The sequence below is a fragment of the Hibiscus syriacus genome, unplaced genomic scaffold, assembly GCF_006381635.1.
Source record: "Hibiscus syriacus cultivar Baekdansim isolate YM2019G1 unplaced genomic scaffold, ASM638163v2 tig00111644_pilon, whole genome shotgun sequence".
Taxonomy (NCBI): Eukaryota; Viridiplantae; Streptophyta; class Magnoliopsida; order Malvales; family Malvaceae; genus Hibiscus; species Hibiscus syriacus.
Window position 1 is genome coordinate 453608 of NW_024063144.1, and position 16874 is coordinate 470481.

General features: G+C 37.1%; 1 protein-coding gene and 1 pseudogene across 1 annotated transcript; both read right to left on the bottom strand.

Annotated features, from left to right (window-relative positions):
• Nucleotides 1-269: 269 nt before the first annotated feature.
• Nucleotides 270-3680, bottom strand: LOC120166688 (annotated as a pseudogene).
• Nucleotides 3681-5635: 1955 nt separating this feature from the next.
• LOC120166779 (AAA-ATPase At2g18193-like) lies at nt 5636-8092 on the bottom strand. The gene is made up of 2 exons (XM_039175981.1): nt 7065-8092; nt 5636-6244 (listed from the first exon to the last, which is right to left on the bottom strand). Exons 1-2 carry the CDS (start codon nt 8049-8051, stop codon nt 5729-5731), a joined length of 1503 nt encoding a protein of 500 aa, XP_039031912.1. The 5' UTR covers nt 8052-8092; the 3' UTR covers nt 5636-5728.
• Between the last annotated feature and the right edge of the window lie 8782 nt (nt 8093-16874).

Sequence of the window (16874 nt, forward strand, 5' to 3'; positions counted from 1 at the left end):
ACAATACAATTATAACAGAGGCTAAGAACCAAGGAGAAAAGAAGTGAAGTTTACCACTCATTACATATCACCTGCATTCATCCAGGGGACTTTAATTTCTTCCCTTTGTATGCCCTGTATTTAAACAAGGGAAATACAAAAGAAATGAAAATTACATTCTTGAAATGTGCATTTCCATGTGAATGTGGTCAAAACTTTACACATTCATGTTGTGTGTGGAATGAATGAAGACTAGAGTGCGTTTGAGGGCGGCCTTATAGAAACGAGTCCCCGGCCACCGCGTTCCCGAGCAATCTTGCCAGCATCCAGCTTATCATTGATTACCAGAACTGGGATACCAGCATATCAATTTCTACTTCATGGCAATCATACTGTTCATAAGCAAAACAAAGAAGAAAAACAAAAAAATGGACTAATAGGGAATACTATAGTTTTAATAGCTTACCAAGGTCTCTTCTTCTTTTTCTTCTTTTTGTCGAGGTACGCTGCGTGCTCCTGTTGTTGAGCAAATGAGTCTTCTAGAGCCTGGAAAGGAAAAACATGGGCATTGGTGATCACTTTAAGTACAATGCTGCATCTTCCTTCTACATGTTCCATAGAAGATTTTGCAATGCCTTACCTTCTTGGTTGCCATAAGTTCTTGCTCCAAGGCATCGGCTCGGGTTAGTGCAGTGTTCAACAGTTCCTCCTTATCAGGGGGCATTGCTGAAGGATTCATGTTAATAACACTTAATCTCTCTTCCAACTCCTGCATACGTTTCATGACTGACATCAGTTCTTCAGCGGAGAGGGCTGCTTGTTGGGCTAACTCGGGTGAAGGCTGCTGGGTCCTAGCCACTGTGTCTACACTGTTAACTTGACTCTAGTAGCTGTTGCCATAGGTGGGTTTCCTGGGCATGTTGCGCGTCACTTTTATCATAGCACCGATGCCCATAACAAACGTCATAACGCCGGTGAAAATATGAGAGCTAAGTCCATCAGGAACCCTGCAAGCTTCTTGCCTAGAATTTATCCTCGGAACAATAGCCATCTCATTACCTATTATAATTTAGTTCAGAAACATCAGTACCGTAAGTATCTGATCCAAGTATGTGCTTACATGAAGTATGTTGTCCCTGATACTGAACTACATTGAGAAACATTCAGAGAAAACATCCTCATGAAGCTACATTATGTTTTTGTGTGTGTGTGTGACTTTTAGATGTAACAGTCCAAAAGTAGGGATGTACCTCTAGGTACGATAGTAGTATTTTCATTCTGCAAAGGCAAATCAACAGGTTTATCAACCACCGGGATAACTTCCTCAGTTTTGATCGTTTGGACCAGTGAGATCTATTCATGAGAAGTAAGAAAAGGTGGAAGCAAATAAATTCGATGCTCAAGATAATCTACAAACTCAAGTACTTTGTTGGTATTGCACAATGCATCCTCTAAGGGTTCTACATATTTTACGAGTTGGATCAACTTCTCGATCTATGTCGGTACAACTAGATGCTAACTTAAAGCCTGTAACAAGGCTGCTAAACTTACATTGTCATTAACAGGAGCTGGTAGCTCTGGAGGTTGTTTCTCTCCTGCATCGGGGACTGGAACAGCCTCAGCTACTCAGAATAGACTATAAACACGCAAGCTCTTAATAATTCAGGGACAGATAGACATATAGTTGGAAAAGAGCAAGTGGCAGGTGCTAGCTTATGAGAAAGTTAAACCTTTGGGACTGCAGGCTCTTCCTCTACAGTTGTTTTCTCTTCACTGGTTTGAGCCTGTGATTTCTTCCCTGATTTATGTTGACCATTTTGAATCATCTGCAAGTCAAAGTATCAGTTAGACTATGGCAAACAAACTATACAATAGAATCACTATGACTGCAACTGAGAATAAAAAATATGGTTGTGGTCAACCTTCAAAATCTCTGGGTCCTTCCACGGGCCCTTATCAGAAAGCATGCAGCCTCCCTGATCGGCACAAGTGCAAGTACCTCCCAAAAAGTCCGGCAACTGGCTGATAGGGATCAACGAAAGGAAAATAAATATCAGGAAATTGTTCAGAACAGTGGATAACACTTTTGTTCTACATTCTAAGCTAGGATTGGACTTACTTAGCATCAATTATTTTGAGCAACTTGCTCTGAAACTTGTTACCAAGAACCTGGTACACAAAAGATTATACCTATTAGATTCTATTGATCATACTAGCAAATTCAGTGAGAGGAAGTGAATGTTCCACAACATTCTAAATCCAGAACCAGCATTGATGATGAACATCCGGTTCAACGTCTGCAAGAAGTGCAAAATTTAGCAAACGTCAAACCCATAATCTAATGTTAAAAGTCACAACCAAAACAAAAACTTAGCTATGAAGAAAATTGGTACCTCAGGATAATTGTCGCCATCAACCTTCTGAAGAAGAGTGATGAGGTCCCTAGCAGATTTTGTGAAGCTTTTAAGACCCTGTGCCATTAAACCAGAGGACATTCTCATAAGTGATTTATGAGAAACTTTGATCAAATTCTTGTATCATAGACATAGTGCTATTGTTCTCCTTACCACTCCATTAACGTCCAAGATGGTTGTGCTTTGGTCAATGTGCATCTTGGAAGCAATAGTGCATGCTGGAAATTTAAATTGGAAGGTCTTCTCAAACTCCCTCACATGGTATTTGAGATAACGATCCATGGTGGTGATTTGCAGGAGATTGGTTGCATCTACTAGTCCTGTTCTCTCTATATACACCGGTCGTCCATCCATATCAGCTCCATGGTACCCTTGGGGATAATATTTCAAGACGTCCTCTCTCTCATTGAAATCAAAGTCCTTAAACAAATAGCAGAAAACAGAATGGAACTCAGGCAGAGAGTCATTTTGAGGATACATAAACAAATTGCAGAATCACAATACCTCTAAAATCGTGTCGGTACCAAATTCTTTCCTCCAATTAAGCATATCGGACCACATTTGCTTCGTTTTCTCAAGGTCAAATCTTCTGACCTTCAAAAACCTGCATTATCAGACAATATACCTCCTTTGTGGTTTGCTGCTTGCCTTAGCAAGTTGTTCATTTCAATAAATTTGGCCAAGTAGGCATATTGAAAAATGCATATACTACAACACCATGGATGAAACTTACCTGAGCATCCTGTGATAATCATCGTGTCTTTCAGGCAGCAGGTCCTCCGCTATAAGTGCCTTACGAAAGGCTTCAACAGACTGTAACTCCTCCGGATCCCAATCATCATCAATTTCAACAGATAGTACTTTACTGCTCCTCCTTTTCCTTGAATTCCTGAACCTATTAGAGGCTGTTTTCTTGAATGACCCTCTTTTCCCTTCCTCTGAGACATCGGTTTCTTTAGAACAAATCATTACTAACATTAAATATAGTGTAAAAACTGAAAATCATCAGATGTTCCCCATATATTAAGACTAAATTTTAGATTCCATCATGTATGTAAACAAGAATATCCCATTACAACCATGCTCCAAGAATTCATGCAAATGAAACATCTAAACACAAAATCAAAACATCAACATTGTACCATGATGCATGCCCTACCATGATTTTGAGGTGGAATGTCAGACATGATCAGGGGCTTTGGGTTCCTGACGGGTGAGAAAACAGTAAAGGGCAGGCGAATTCAAGCACTGGTATATATCTATAGTTCCTCAAAATGCCTGCAAATGGTACAATATCTTGGTATGGCCACCCAAAGCATTCAAAGATTTAAAATGAGGAACACTAAAACTAAAACTAGAGAAAGAATATACCTCTGCAAAACGGGTGGGAGGATAATATAAGAGAAAACTAATTTTTTTCTTTCTATGGGTATTTTTAGCTCCCTTTGAAAATGGTGGGGAGACGGATAATGGGAGGGGCATGACAAGGCATGCCAATAAAAAAAACAATTTTTTTCTAATGTTTTTCATGTTCATGTTTGTAAGAAAATAAGAAATGGGACAGCTTGGTTTCTTTATTTGGCATTGGCATTTGCTTTCCATCATCTTTCTTTGACCAATGAATTGGATTTGAATATGAAATGCAAGGCCTTTCCATCAAAACATAACAAACGTACAAACCCATACCTGGTTTTGCCTCTATCGAGTTTTGGTTTTACACTCTTTGTTTAGCACTGAATTGTTTATGAATTTCAGCACTATATCGTTTATGGATTATCGCTTTTTCTTCTTGTTAATTATACCTGTTAGGCTAATGCTTTGCATTTGTCTCTTTAACTTGTTTGATGATTGCTTAATTCTTTGAGTAGAAGAGAAATTAATGAGCTTAACAGCTATGACGAGTAAATCTTCTTTTTCTGCTCGGTATAAACTCAGCTTTGTTTCTCTACCCTCACTTTTGAAGACACAAAAACAGTTAAATAGCATAAGACAGACACTCACTTGTCTCTTGAGAAGCTCTCTACTCGAAAAAGAAAAATCAGCCATTGACCCTCCTCTGTCTAAATCAGAAGGGATAAATTATATAATTTGACCAACTTCCTTCGTCTATCATCCAGAGAATTACTATAAACCATTAATCTATATGTTCTACATCAACTGTTGATGCGCTGAACATGGATCATTTTTCCCGACCTGAGAATCAACCATGATGCTTAAACCAATGCCCCGAGAACAATGTTAACTTTTTAACTCTCCACCCAAATCAAATAAGGTAAACTGCTAGAGTTAAGATGAACCACTGATGACGACGTCAAATATTCCTCCGGTAATGAATATAATCGAATCATTATTCTTGTAGCTCCACCCAAACCAAATATGGTGCATTGCATAATCCCTCTAGGAAAAAAAAAAAACTCCCGATCATAGTATCATAGATCCCTTCACTTGAATATCTTTGTCTGGACAGCTTGAGATGTCCCAAGATCCCTCATCACTAAATTGGTGCTAGATACCTATGCCCGTACAACGTGATAAGACTTCTATGTGATGGTCTATGCTCATGGAGCATGAGAGTAATGGTTTTTGTGGCTCTCCCTCCAAATTAGATAGGATGAATTAGTTAGGACTTTTCGCTCAAATCAAACAGAATGAATTGTTATATATCCCTCTGCTAGCTAAAACATAAAGATGATTTATTATCCCTGCTCATAGGAAGATGTCTCTGTTCATACAAATGTGAGATACCTCTATGACTCCCCCACTGTTAAGAAGATTTTGTAGGGATGACTCTAGGGAAAATCCCATAAAGAGATGTCTCGATTTGTTCATCAGTGGCACATCAGAAAAATGATCATCGAGTTTACTTACCTTAGCAAGACCAATAATGAAGAAGTCATTACAAGAGCCTTTTAAAGAGAAGATATCAGAAGGCCTTAATTTGAAATCTATTAGCCATGGAATAATACATATGGAGAAAAGATACCTCTATGACTCCACCACCCTCGTACCACAGGGGAAACTCACTCAATGATCACCATGTGACGATGATAATCACATGTACCAAGAATACAGAAGGGAGAAAGACCGGATTGAGAAAAGAACAAATCATTCTCACGTGAAAACAATTTTAATGTTACAATTATTCAATAAAATCGTTCTTAATCATTGACAACGCGCACACATACTACAAACACGTAACTACTCGAACTCAGAATCTTTAACGAGAACAACACTCCCTTTAACCCAAAATCTTTTCTAATTCAGTGATTCGTATTGAGCTCATTTTTGCTATTTTAATTCTATCAGTTATTTGACAATAGAGAAAAAGGAAGCGTTTACATTCTTCTCAACCCGATTCTTCCATTCACCATTCTTTTTCTGCTCAGCATCAAAGTTTTGTTTTGATCACCATCCGTTTTCAATCTCTTAACTCTCGATACTATTTCATTCAATCTTGTGATGGAGGAAGAATCAGTTTCTCCATTCTTGGATTCATCTCTCTTGCGTTTGAGGAAGTGAACAAGGCCTTGAAGAGCAGCATCAGCATCATTAGTCCTCATCAATTCCTCAGCTACCTCTGCTGGTGTGGCCTCTGTGGTTTTGAGCAAGTCATCAATTTCTCCAAAGAAAGGGTTGTTTTTGGTGCCGATTCCCAGATAATTGGAAGCCAAAACCCTGAATCCAGCAGTGGTGCAATAGGACATGTTGATGTGCAAGTCCATCCGACCCGGCCGCAACAGTGCTGGGTCTATTCGGTCTTTGTAATTGGTCGTAAACACGATGATTCTCTCATCCCCACAGCTTGACCACAGTCCATCGATGCAGTTTAGTATACCAGATAGTGTCAACTGCTGTATGTAGCATCAAGGAGACATCAGTTTAGTCCACAAAAACAATCTCTTTTAATTTAGGGTAAACTCTACGGTTAGCACCTCAACTATCACTGTTATTCCGTTTTGTTCACTAAACTCTTTTTTTCCAAAAATCATACATAAAATTATATTTTTCGTTTTATTTTGGTCACCGACGGTTAAAATATTAATAGAAGTGTTGACTTGACATTTTTAGAGTAAACTATACGTTTAGTACATAAACTATTACTTTTATTCCGTTTTGGTACACAAACTTTATTTTTTTTCAAAATATATCTAACGTTTAGTTCAAGTTTTAATTTGATACCCATTCGTTAAAAAATTAACAAAAATGCTAACATGACATTTCTTTTATTTTTTTTCAATGATGACATGATATTACCTTATGGTGATACGTCAACATCATCGTTAAGTTTTTAATGAGGGATATCAAAATTAAATCTAAACAAAATGTTAGGTATGATTTGAAAAATATTTAAAGTTTAGGTACCAAAATAGAATAAAAATAATAATTTAGGTACTAATTGTGTAGTTTACCAATCTTTTTAATTTTGTTTTCAAGGATGATATGACATTACTTTGTGATGACACATCAATATCACTGTTAAATTTTTTATGGTAGGATATAAAATCAAAACTAAACATTAGATGTGATTTTAAAATAAAATAGTTTGGTAACCAAAAAGAAACATAAGTGATAGTTGGATACTAAACATGTAGTTTACCCTTTAGTTAATGTTGTTTTAGAAGGAAATTCCAACTAAAATTGCCTAAAGTGCAGCGAAAAAGAAGATCTTACTCCAGATTTAGCATCATGCTGTTTGGTTTTGGTTCTGGTTTGTCGTTTAAGAACCTCAGAGCTGCAATCAATGTCTTCAATCAAGAGTATAGACTGATTACTGGTGGACAGCAGTGTCCTCCTCAGCTCAGCATCAGAGTGTACACTGGTGAGCCCCAAATCATATATATCAAACCTGAGATAATTAGCCATGGCGGCAACCAAACTGGATTTCCCAGTTCCAGGCGGACCATACAGCAAGTAGCCTCTTTTCCAAGCCTTACCCAATTTCTTATAATACCCTTTCCTCTTCAAAAACATCTCCAAATCATCAATGATTATCTTTTTCAGATCTGGGTCCATAGCCAGTGTATCAAAAGTAGCTGGATGTTCGAGGATTATTGAACCCCAAGATCCCCTTCTTTCATTCTCATCTTCACTGAATGGACATTGACGGCTATAAAGCTTTATCGCCTTGTCTTTGTTTTTGATCTCCTCGGCTTTGAGCAAAACGTAAGGCAAGTAAAAGTTCAAAACTTTGTCTTTGTGTTTCTTGTTGAAGATGAGCTCGAAGTATCTTTTCTCCCCATGGGGAGGCTTCTCGCCTTCTGCGCAAGCGAACCTCCACGTCAGTCGAACATCTTCGAAACGATCGACCACTGTTTCCCCCTTGTCGATGGCGATGGTGATATGGTTTTGTTTCCTGGTTTTGCTGACTTTGAGCCGCTCCGTCTTGGGGCTGATCCTGGTGCTGAGATACAGTTTGGCTCCTTCGAAAACTTGGTTCTTGGCCATCCCACATCGCTCGTCGATAGCGAGGGTGAGGGCGGAGGAGAGAGGGGAGAAGAAGTAGCGGCATGTTTTGAGAAGGTAGGATCGGAGTGGGTGGGGAATGAGTTCATTGGCCATGGATCGGACCAGCATTATGGAGCCTGCAAAGGAGGCATAGGCGGATAATAATGAAGATGCTGTTTTGGACATTTCTGAAGACGAAAACATGGCCGCCATTGAATGAAGAATCAGAGCAAAGAGTTCGGAGGTTCAGGGTCGAGCGGGGATGATTGAGAAACCGGTGGACTGCCTTTGTTTTATAGGCAATCACAATAAATCAAGCATTTTGTCGAAATGTACGATGTAAAAATACTTGATACAATTTTAATAGGCTTAAATGTAAAAAAATTGGTCAACGTATGCTTTTTTTTTTCAGTTTGATACATAACATTTTATTCCGTAATTTAGTTTGGATTTGAACGGGACAAACCGTTAATTATAACTGTTAAATGCCACTTGGCATGAGTATAATATTAAGAAAATATTTTTATTTTTTCTTTATTTTTTTCTGTAACACTCACAATCCGTAAACATCTAAGAATACGAGCCATAAATATCACCTTAACCTGACAAATATTCATTATTCAGAATTGTTTAAAATTTTGTTTCTATTAAAAACGTAAAAACATGTCTATTTGAAACTTTAAAACTATTTATATTTACTTTGGGCTTTCGTACCTTTTAAAATCACAATATTATAAAGAGAAAATAATTTTAGTGACCAAAAATACCTTATAATATACGATTTTAATCAATTTTTTTTGGATTTGCCAAAATGACCAACTAAATCGCAATGCGATCAATAATTCGCAACGCGATCTCCGGTATTGCAAATCAGTTTTCAGATTCGCAACGCGATTCTGACTATCGCATTGCGATTTTCCTAATTCGCAATGCGAATACGTAAATCGCAATGCGAATACGTAAATCGCAATGCGAATACGTAAATCACAATGCGAATACGTAAATCGTAATGCGAATACGTAAATCGCAATGTAAATACGTAAATCGCAACGCGAATCTGACTATCGCAATGCGATTTACATAGCGCCATTCGTATCCAACGCGCATTTTTTTTTCAAACTCCAAACACGAATATATTAATATATCGGAACACTGAACCGTCCACAGTATATCCCGTAATCGCAACTCATAACCTAAAACCCTAAATCACAACTCAGTCTCATCTCCATCTCTCACTCTCTAAGGCGACATCCGTCCCCATCTCCGACGAAATCAGTCCCCATCTCCGACGATATCAGTCTCCATCTCCGGCGAAATCATTCACGGTCAAAAATGGAAAATCAACTAAATCAACCACCGATGGTTAGTTTTTTTAATTATTTTTATTTTGAAAATTTTGCATTATTATTAGGTTTTTCATATTGAAATTGATGATAAGTTTACTGGTGTTTTCAATAATAGATTAACCATTTCACTTAGATTGCTTATTATATTCATTCAATTGCTGCCAATACTGCTAAACTGTTTAGTCTTTAACCTTGTGAAGTTAGTAGTTGTTTTTGTTTTGTCTTTTGGTTGAAGTAATGCAATCCATTCAAGTTTCTTTCAATTTTACTATCTGAAACCGAGAATGACTATCGCAATGCGATTCTGTCGTTGCGATTTTCATTTAGCGTTGCGATTCTTGCGTTGTGATAGTCAAATTCGCGTTGCGATAGTCATTTTCGTGTTGCGATTTTTATTTTCGTGTTGCGATTTAAAGTTTCAGAAACTATTCTTCTTCTGCAAATTGAAACTTGAATGAATTGCATTACTTCAACCAAAAAACAAAAACAAATACTAAATTTACAGTGTTGCAAGTTTAAGTTTGAAGAATAAACTACTACTCTTTATGTTTATTGTTCTTGTTATATCTTCACAATGTAGTTTTTGGTATATCTAAATTGGTATGTTTATTGTTTTTGCAGAACTTTTATTTGGCTCAATTGACCTTAAGAAATAAAGTAAGCCTGGCAAAAACAATTGCGGCGAAGCTTTCACCTGCACAAAGAAAAATATTTGAGGATACTTGCTTCGGGCCATGGTTGAAAGTACAACATCCGGGTGGAGATGCTATGTTGACCCATCTGTTTCTTCAAACCATGACTAGCGATCTACCAGAGACTATACAACGTCGTGATGAAGAGATATGGTTTGATTTTCCACCGGCGTATACGTGTTTTGGGCGGGAGGAGTTTTGCTTAATCACCGGTCTACGCTTCGGACACGATGATGTAGATCGGTACACTAGACATATTACCCGCCTATCATGGTTTTCCCGGGTTTTTCTTGAGCTGTCAACGGAGAAGTCGAATTTACACATGGAAGACTTGACGAGATTATTGAATAAGAAAGATGATTTTACTCGGATGGATGACGTCGATGTTGTCCGAGTATGCCTTCTAATACTTTTGCAAGCCGGATTTTTAGGCAGAGAGGCCCGACAAACTATTCCTAATGATCTAATTAAATTGGTAGAGGACCTAAATGCATGGAACCTGTTTCCGTGGGGTTCGTATCTATGAAGAGCTACATGGAATAAGTTGTCGTCTGCCTTTGATGATCGGAAAAGTTTGCGTGGCGATGGTTCCAAATACACTTTGTCAGGCTTTATTTGGGCCTTTTAGGTAAGAATTTTTATATAATGTTTCTAAAATTATAATTAATTATTATTTAATAATTATTAATGTTTATTATTATATTGTTTGTAGATTTGGATATTTGAGGCCTTTCCCGCCATGCAGACATATGCATTAAAAACTTCTAATGATATTCCTAGGGATATTTCCTGGAAGAGGAAACGGTCCTTACAGTAATGGGAAGATTTACTACCGTATACTACAATAAATAATGTAAGTTAACACAAATACTACCATATGTTTATAAACAAGTTATTACTAGTACACGTTTAACTTTGTTTGAGCTTTTATATTGTTAGGAGGCCAACACTCCATTACAGAGGCTGACACCCACGGAAGTTGAGCTTGCCACTGATTGGTGGCAAGCTAGTAAGCGTTTTTTTATGGCACAGATGATGAGCAACCACCACTTTGAGAGCCATCACCTCACCCAGAGCCATCACCTGATCGACCCGAATATACACCTCCAGAACGAGAGTCATCACCTATTCTGTCATATCATCGAGCCTCTTCTCCACCATCACCTCATTATAGGCGACCGACAAAGATGCCATGATGTTTATCTCCCTGTTCTCCACCTCCACGGGATGAGTTAGGGGAGTTACGTAATGAGGTCAATGCCTTGCGTGAGGAGGTCGGTACTTTACGCGATGACAATGGTGCATGGCGTGTTGAGGTGTCTACTTTACGTGGTGAGGTAGCAGCTCTACGTGAGATTGTAGCATCGTTGTAGAACGAGGTTCATACTCTACGCAACGAGATAAGTTTAATATTTTTCATATTTAACTTGATGATAAATTTACTCGTAATTTCACTTAGATTGCTTAGTAAATTCATTCGGTTACTGCCAATACTGTTTAACTGTTTATTCTTTAACCCTGTGAAGTTAGTATTTGTTTTTTGTTGTCTTTTGGTTGAAGTAATGCAATCCATTCAAGTTTCAATTTGCAAAAGAAGAATAGTTTACTATCGCAATGTGAAAATGACTATCGCAACGAGAGAATCGCAATGCGAAATGAAAATCGTAACAACAAAATTACAACGTGAAAATGACTATCGCAATGCGAAAATGACTATCGCAATGCGAATTTGACTATCGCAACGAAAGAATCGCAATGCGAAATGAAAATCGCATTGCGATTCTCTCGATGCGATAGTCAAATTCGCATTGCGATAGTCATTTTCGCATTGCGATAGTCATTTTCGCATTGCGATAGTCATTTTCGCGTTGCGATAGTCATTTTCGCGTTGCGATTTTAAGTTTCAGATTCTATTATTCTTCTGCAAATTGAAACTTGAATGAATTGCATTACTTCAACCAAAAGACAAATACTAACTTCACAGTGTTGAAAATTTAAGTTTCAAGAATAATCTACTACTCTTTATGTTTTCATTGAACCTGCACTAAACCTATATGTTGTCCTTTTAAATGTTTATATAAGTGCTTACTTCTGGAATGTTATCTAATGCATTTTGTGAACAATGATATAATAATGACTTGGGTGAATACCGTGCAAGTTTGAAATATATTTGTCTTTGTTTTCACTGTTTAATATTATGTCTGTTTATTTATTGATTTATGTATTAATTTATTTTTAGCGGCCCGCTAAGGTGGATGCTCTACGTCAGTTTTTTCTTGCAAGACGGAGTTCACGCATCAGACGGCGTGCACGTGCCATTACGTCTCCGTTCACCCCAATAGTGCGAAGAATCCGTAAGAAAAAACCCGACTCATCTATCATCGTTCAAGAGGCCTCCCCTATCATTCAAGAGGCCCCTATCATCCCTCAAGAGTCCCCTCCCACCTTTCAAGAGGCCACTGTCATCGTTGAAGAGGTCCCTCCCAACATTCTAGAGCCCGATTCACACGGCGTAATATATCGAATTATTGAGAAGCCCCCTCACGTGCCGGACATGATGGATGACTGTTGGCTTTCGTATAAGTTACCGGCCAGTACCATTCCGGCAGATGAAGTGGAGAGGAAACAACTACCGAAAACAATTTTGGATAATACCCTTTGGGCTAAGACCGCAGTTGATTTTTATATACATGAGCAGAGCCAAGGGTGTTACGCTGACATATATAAACTCAACGATGATATGCATTTGTTGATTGAACGGTCTTGGTGGGGTGTATTATTAGGGGTTGAAGACAATGGCTATTTCGATGGGGGGTAAGTCTTATATTTCTTCTTATATTTCAGTTTGATTAATTTTTTTTAAAATTTATGTAATTCACTAATATATGTCTTTTTTTGTAAAACAGCATATTGATGCATGGGTGACACGTCTTCTAATTGTAAGGAAATTGAATAAAAATATAAAAAAATGCGATATACAATTATGCCGACATCTTTTCACGTAGTTCACTTGAAGAATCAACGACAGGAATCATATGTGTTGGCTAATGGACAAGCTAAACTTTATCCTGCATGGTGGGAGGTCGATAAGGTTAGTATTTATTTGTTTAAATATTTTAAAGGTGTTCATAAATAAGTGCGTAATTTGAATTATTACATTTCGATGCAGGTGTTTATCCCTGTTTTGAAACGTACTCATTGGCTTCTCGTCGAGCTTCAGCTTCCATCCCTAAAGACAATAGTATATGACAGCATGATAAATTACATATCATTGTCTGATTTGAGAGATATTATTAAGGGATGGATGTAACATCCTCAATACCGGGTTAGTGACTAAATTGGAAAGTTTCAGATTTTGGTGATTAAAATAGAATGAATGAATAGTATAAAGGTTTATATGTAAATGATTGTGTAGGATTGAATTGAAAGGAAGAAGGAATGGAAGGGTAAAAGAGTCATTTGCAAGGAAAATTAATTAAAGAAGGGATAAGGATATATATGAGTACAAGTGGGATGAAAAGAAGAGAACACCAAAGCCTTCCAGAGTTATCTTCTTCTTCTTTCTTCCTTGTATGTGTGAACCAAAGCAAAGGTAAGATTTCTTATTATTGAGTTTCTTGTTAAATTTAATATTAGGTTTTGATTATTAGATGATAACTAAGCTTAAGGAAAACTTAAGTTATCTTAATAATCAAAAGATGATTGAGTTAGGAGAGATTTAAGATTTGAAGTTCTTAAATGAAATCTTGGAATAGAGTTCATAACTAGAATTGAAAGTTATATTTGACTTGTCATCAATCTAGTTAAGATATACGAAGTGTTAAAAACAGAATTCAAACATGTTGATTTATTAATGTAATTCTTGAATTACATATGAAGGTTATGATTTGAAGGTTTAAGATGAAATAAATGAGTATAAATTGGTTTAAGGATGTGTACTAGAGTTAAGAATGAAAAAGGGGACTAAACATGAAGGATTTAATCCAAAATGAATGGATTTTCGGGTTCAAAAAGAGGTTTTGGGCAGAGTGCACTGATGCACATTCATAGTGCATCGATGTATCAAGGTTAAAACCCAGAAATTGTTTGAATGTGCACCGATGCATTGGTAGTGCATCGATGCACTCTTTTAAAATAAAGACATCGAATGCAATTCGTGCATCGATGCATCCCATTAATAGTGAAACATCGAATGCAATCAGTGCATCGATGCATAAGGAGTGCATCGATGCATCCCAACAATAATACTACATCGAATACCTTTTATGCACCGATGCATCATTAGTGCATCGATGCATACCTTCATTAAAAGATGAAATTGACTTTTCTCTTAGTCTAATGAGTGAATCATTAGAGTATATTAGTTATAATACTGATATAGATCCATGTGCGATTATGTAGATACTAAAAGTAAGCTTATTCCGGAACGATCAAAGGATTAGAATAGAATCAAAGCTAAGCTAAGGTAAGTGCATACTATATGTATATTATAATGGAATAAGACTTGTGAGAAGTCTAATCCCTATGTTGATTTTTATAATACAGTAGTTGTGAACATGCATACATGATAATTATTGTGATACATGCATAAGATATATATATGTTCATGTGATATGATATGTGATATGATATGTGATATGACCTGTGATATGAGAACATGATATGAAGTGACATGAGCTACATGATCACAAGAGAAATGACATGAGCTACATGATCACAAGAGAAATGACATGAGTACATAATCACAAGAGAAATGACATGAGTACATAATCACAAGAGAAATGACATGAGTACATGAATATATGAAATATAAGAATAATGCCCATAGTATATGATATGAGAATTATAGGTGTAATTTGCATGCCAAGAGTCGAGGGTATAATAGTCCTTCGGGACGTAGTCCTTCGGGATGTAAGAGTCCTACGGGACGAATATTGAACTAAGGTTCGGTGCCCCATGAGGGAATAGATACGAGCTGTGGTGACAGCATTAGTGCACAACCTCAATGCACTCACATACCTCTAATCTCAATAAGATACATGGGCTATGCAATTGAAATACCGATTTACAGTGAAAGTGATACAAGAATGTAAGTTTCGTATGTGCATTATATGTTATCGTGCGATAGGTACTTGCATATTGAAATGTCATGATCCAATTGTAAGTATGAACATTCATAAGTTTATTGTTGCATATTCATTTATTGCCTCACTAAGTCTATGACTTAGCGTGTAAGTGATTTACACGTAGGTACCAAGAATCAGGAAAAATGGAAATAGAAGTAGCACGTACAACAATACTACTAAGAGATCAGTTCAGAAGTAATTGACAAAGTATGTACTTGGTTATGTATAGAAAGTTGGCATGTAATAAGTGTTAATTACGAATACTCTGATCGATTTTGTATTTTATGGTCTTATGTAAATTAAAGTATTTCGTTTTAATGAAAGTTTTAAAAATTCTCGGGATTTTCTATAAGAGTCAAGGTTTTGAAAAGTCAATGTGACACCTCAGACTTGTATTCGGGTCGGATATGAGTTAAGGGTGTTACAAAGGAGCTCTCATTTGGCTAAATTCTTGGATGCAATTAATTATTGGACTAATTCTGGAAACAAGAAGCCAAAGAAGTTCAATGTTACAGTTATCAGAGACGAGAGTGCGCCACAACAAACGAAGGAAGCCAGAGGGGATTGTGGTCCTCTCGTATGCATGTGCTTGGAGCGTTTGACGACAGGAAGTACACAGTTTCTACCTCCCACCGATAGAGATAAAGGTGCAGTAGGCTTGTGGTTTCGGTATTTTATGGCTAGAACGATATATGCGAGACGCTGCCTACCTGCATCCGCATTATGAAAGTGTCCATAAACAATTTGTAAGTCAAATGCAAGTGTTGTTAAACATATATACTCTTTTTGGTTTGAAAATGTTTGGTTAAGTAGCTAGAATTCAATAATTTGCTGTCTGTAGGTTTTAGATGTGTAGAAAGTGTTGTTGATTCAATGTTTGGTTTCTGCAGGTTAATCCTGAAGTGAGTTGCGTGAAATGGATGTATGGGTGCAAAAGTTGATTCAATAATTGATGAGGAAATAATTCTTATTATTATTTTTTGATTGTTTAATTGATTTGTAAAAGATGATTTGTAAATGTTGATTTGTTTAATTGATGTGTACATAATTATTATTTGTGCTTGTTTAATTGATTGAAATGTAATAGTTGATTTGTTGATTTCAATCTGCATTATGTTGAATGCAAAACAGACAATCGCAACGCGGAAATGACTATCACAACGAGAGAATCACAATGCGAAATGAAAATCGCAACGAGAGAATCGCAATGCGAAAATGAAAATCGCAACGCGAAACTAAATTCGCGTTGCGATTTTCATTTTCGCATTGCGATTCTCTCGTTGCGATTTTTATTTCGCATTGCGATTCTCTCGTTGCGATAGTCATTTCCGCGTTGCGATAGTCAATTCCGCGTTACGATAGTCATTTCCGTGTTGCGATAGTCATATTCGCGTTGCGATTTCCGTGTTACGATAGTCAAATGAATGTCTAATAAGTGATAACAACTGAACATATCATAGCAATGTTCAAACTCAAGTTACTAATACATGCCTAACTGAAAATGTTAAAAGTTCACACATAATATACACATAATATAACGTTTGCATTTAAAAATCACCTAAGTTAACAGTCCCAAAAGGTGAAGCCGGTTGTGATTGGGATTTTGATGAGGATCCATATTTTGGTAGAGGAAAAGATGATTGTGATGACACTGGTGATCCACATGTCAACCTTGTATGACCACTTTCCTTCCACCGACTACATGTCGATCTCTTGTTCTCTTCACCCTTAGACGGTATACGATCGTGACTTTTTGGTCGGCCAGGTAGCCTTCTGTCCATGGCTGGTGGCAAAACTGTTTGTAAGTCATCTGGTATGTCCCACTCAGAAGGATGTGGAATAGGGTAGATAATCTCGACATAAGTCTGTCGA

What these genes read in the sequence shown, in the direction of transcription:
- LOC120166779 (XM_039175981.1), bottom strand. Translation starts at nt 8,051, where the DNA reads ATGGCGGCCATGTTTTCGTCTTCAGAAATGTCCAAAACAGCATCTTCA. An exon ending in AGCATGATGCTAAATCTGGA is followed by an intron (nt 6,245 to 7,064) that starts GTAAGATCTTCT and finishes TGCTACATACAG; the next exon opens with CAGTTGACACTATCTGGTAT.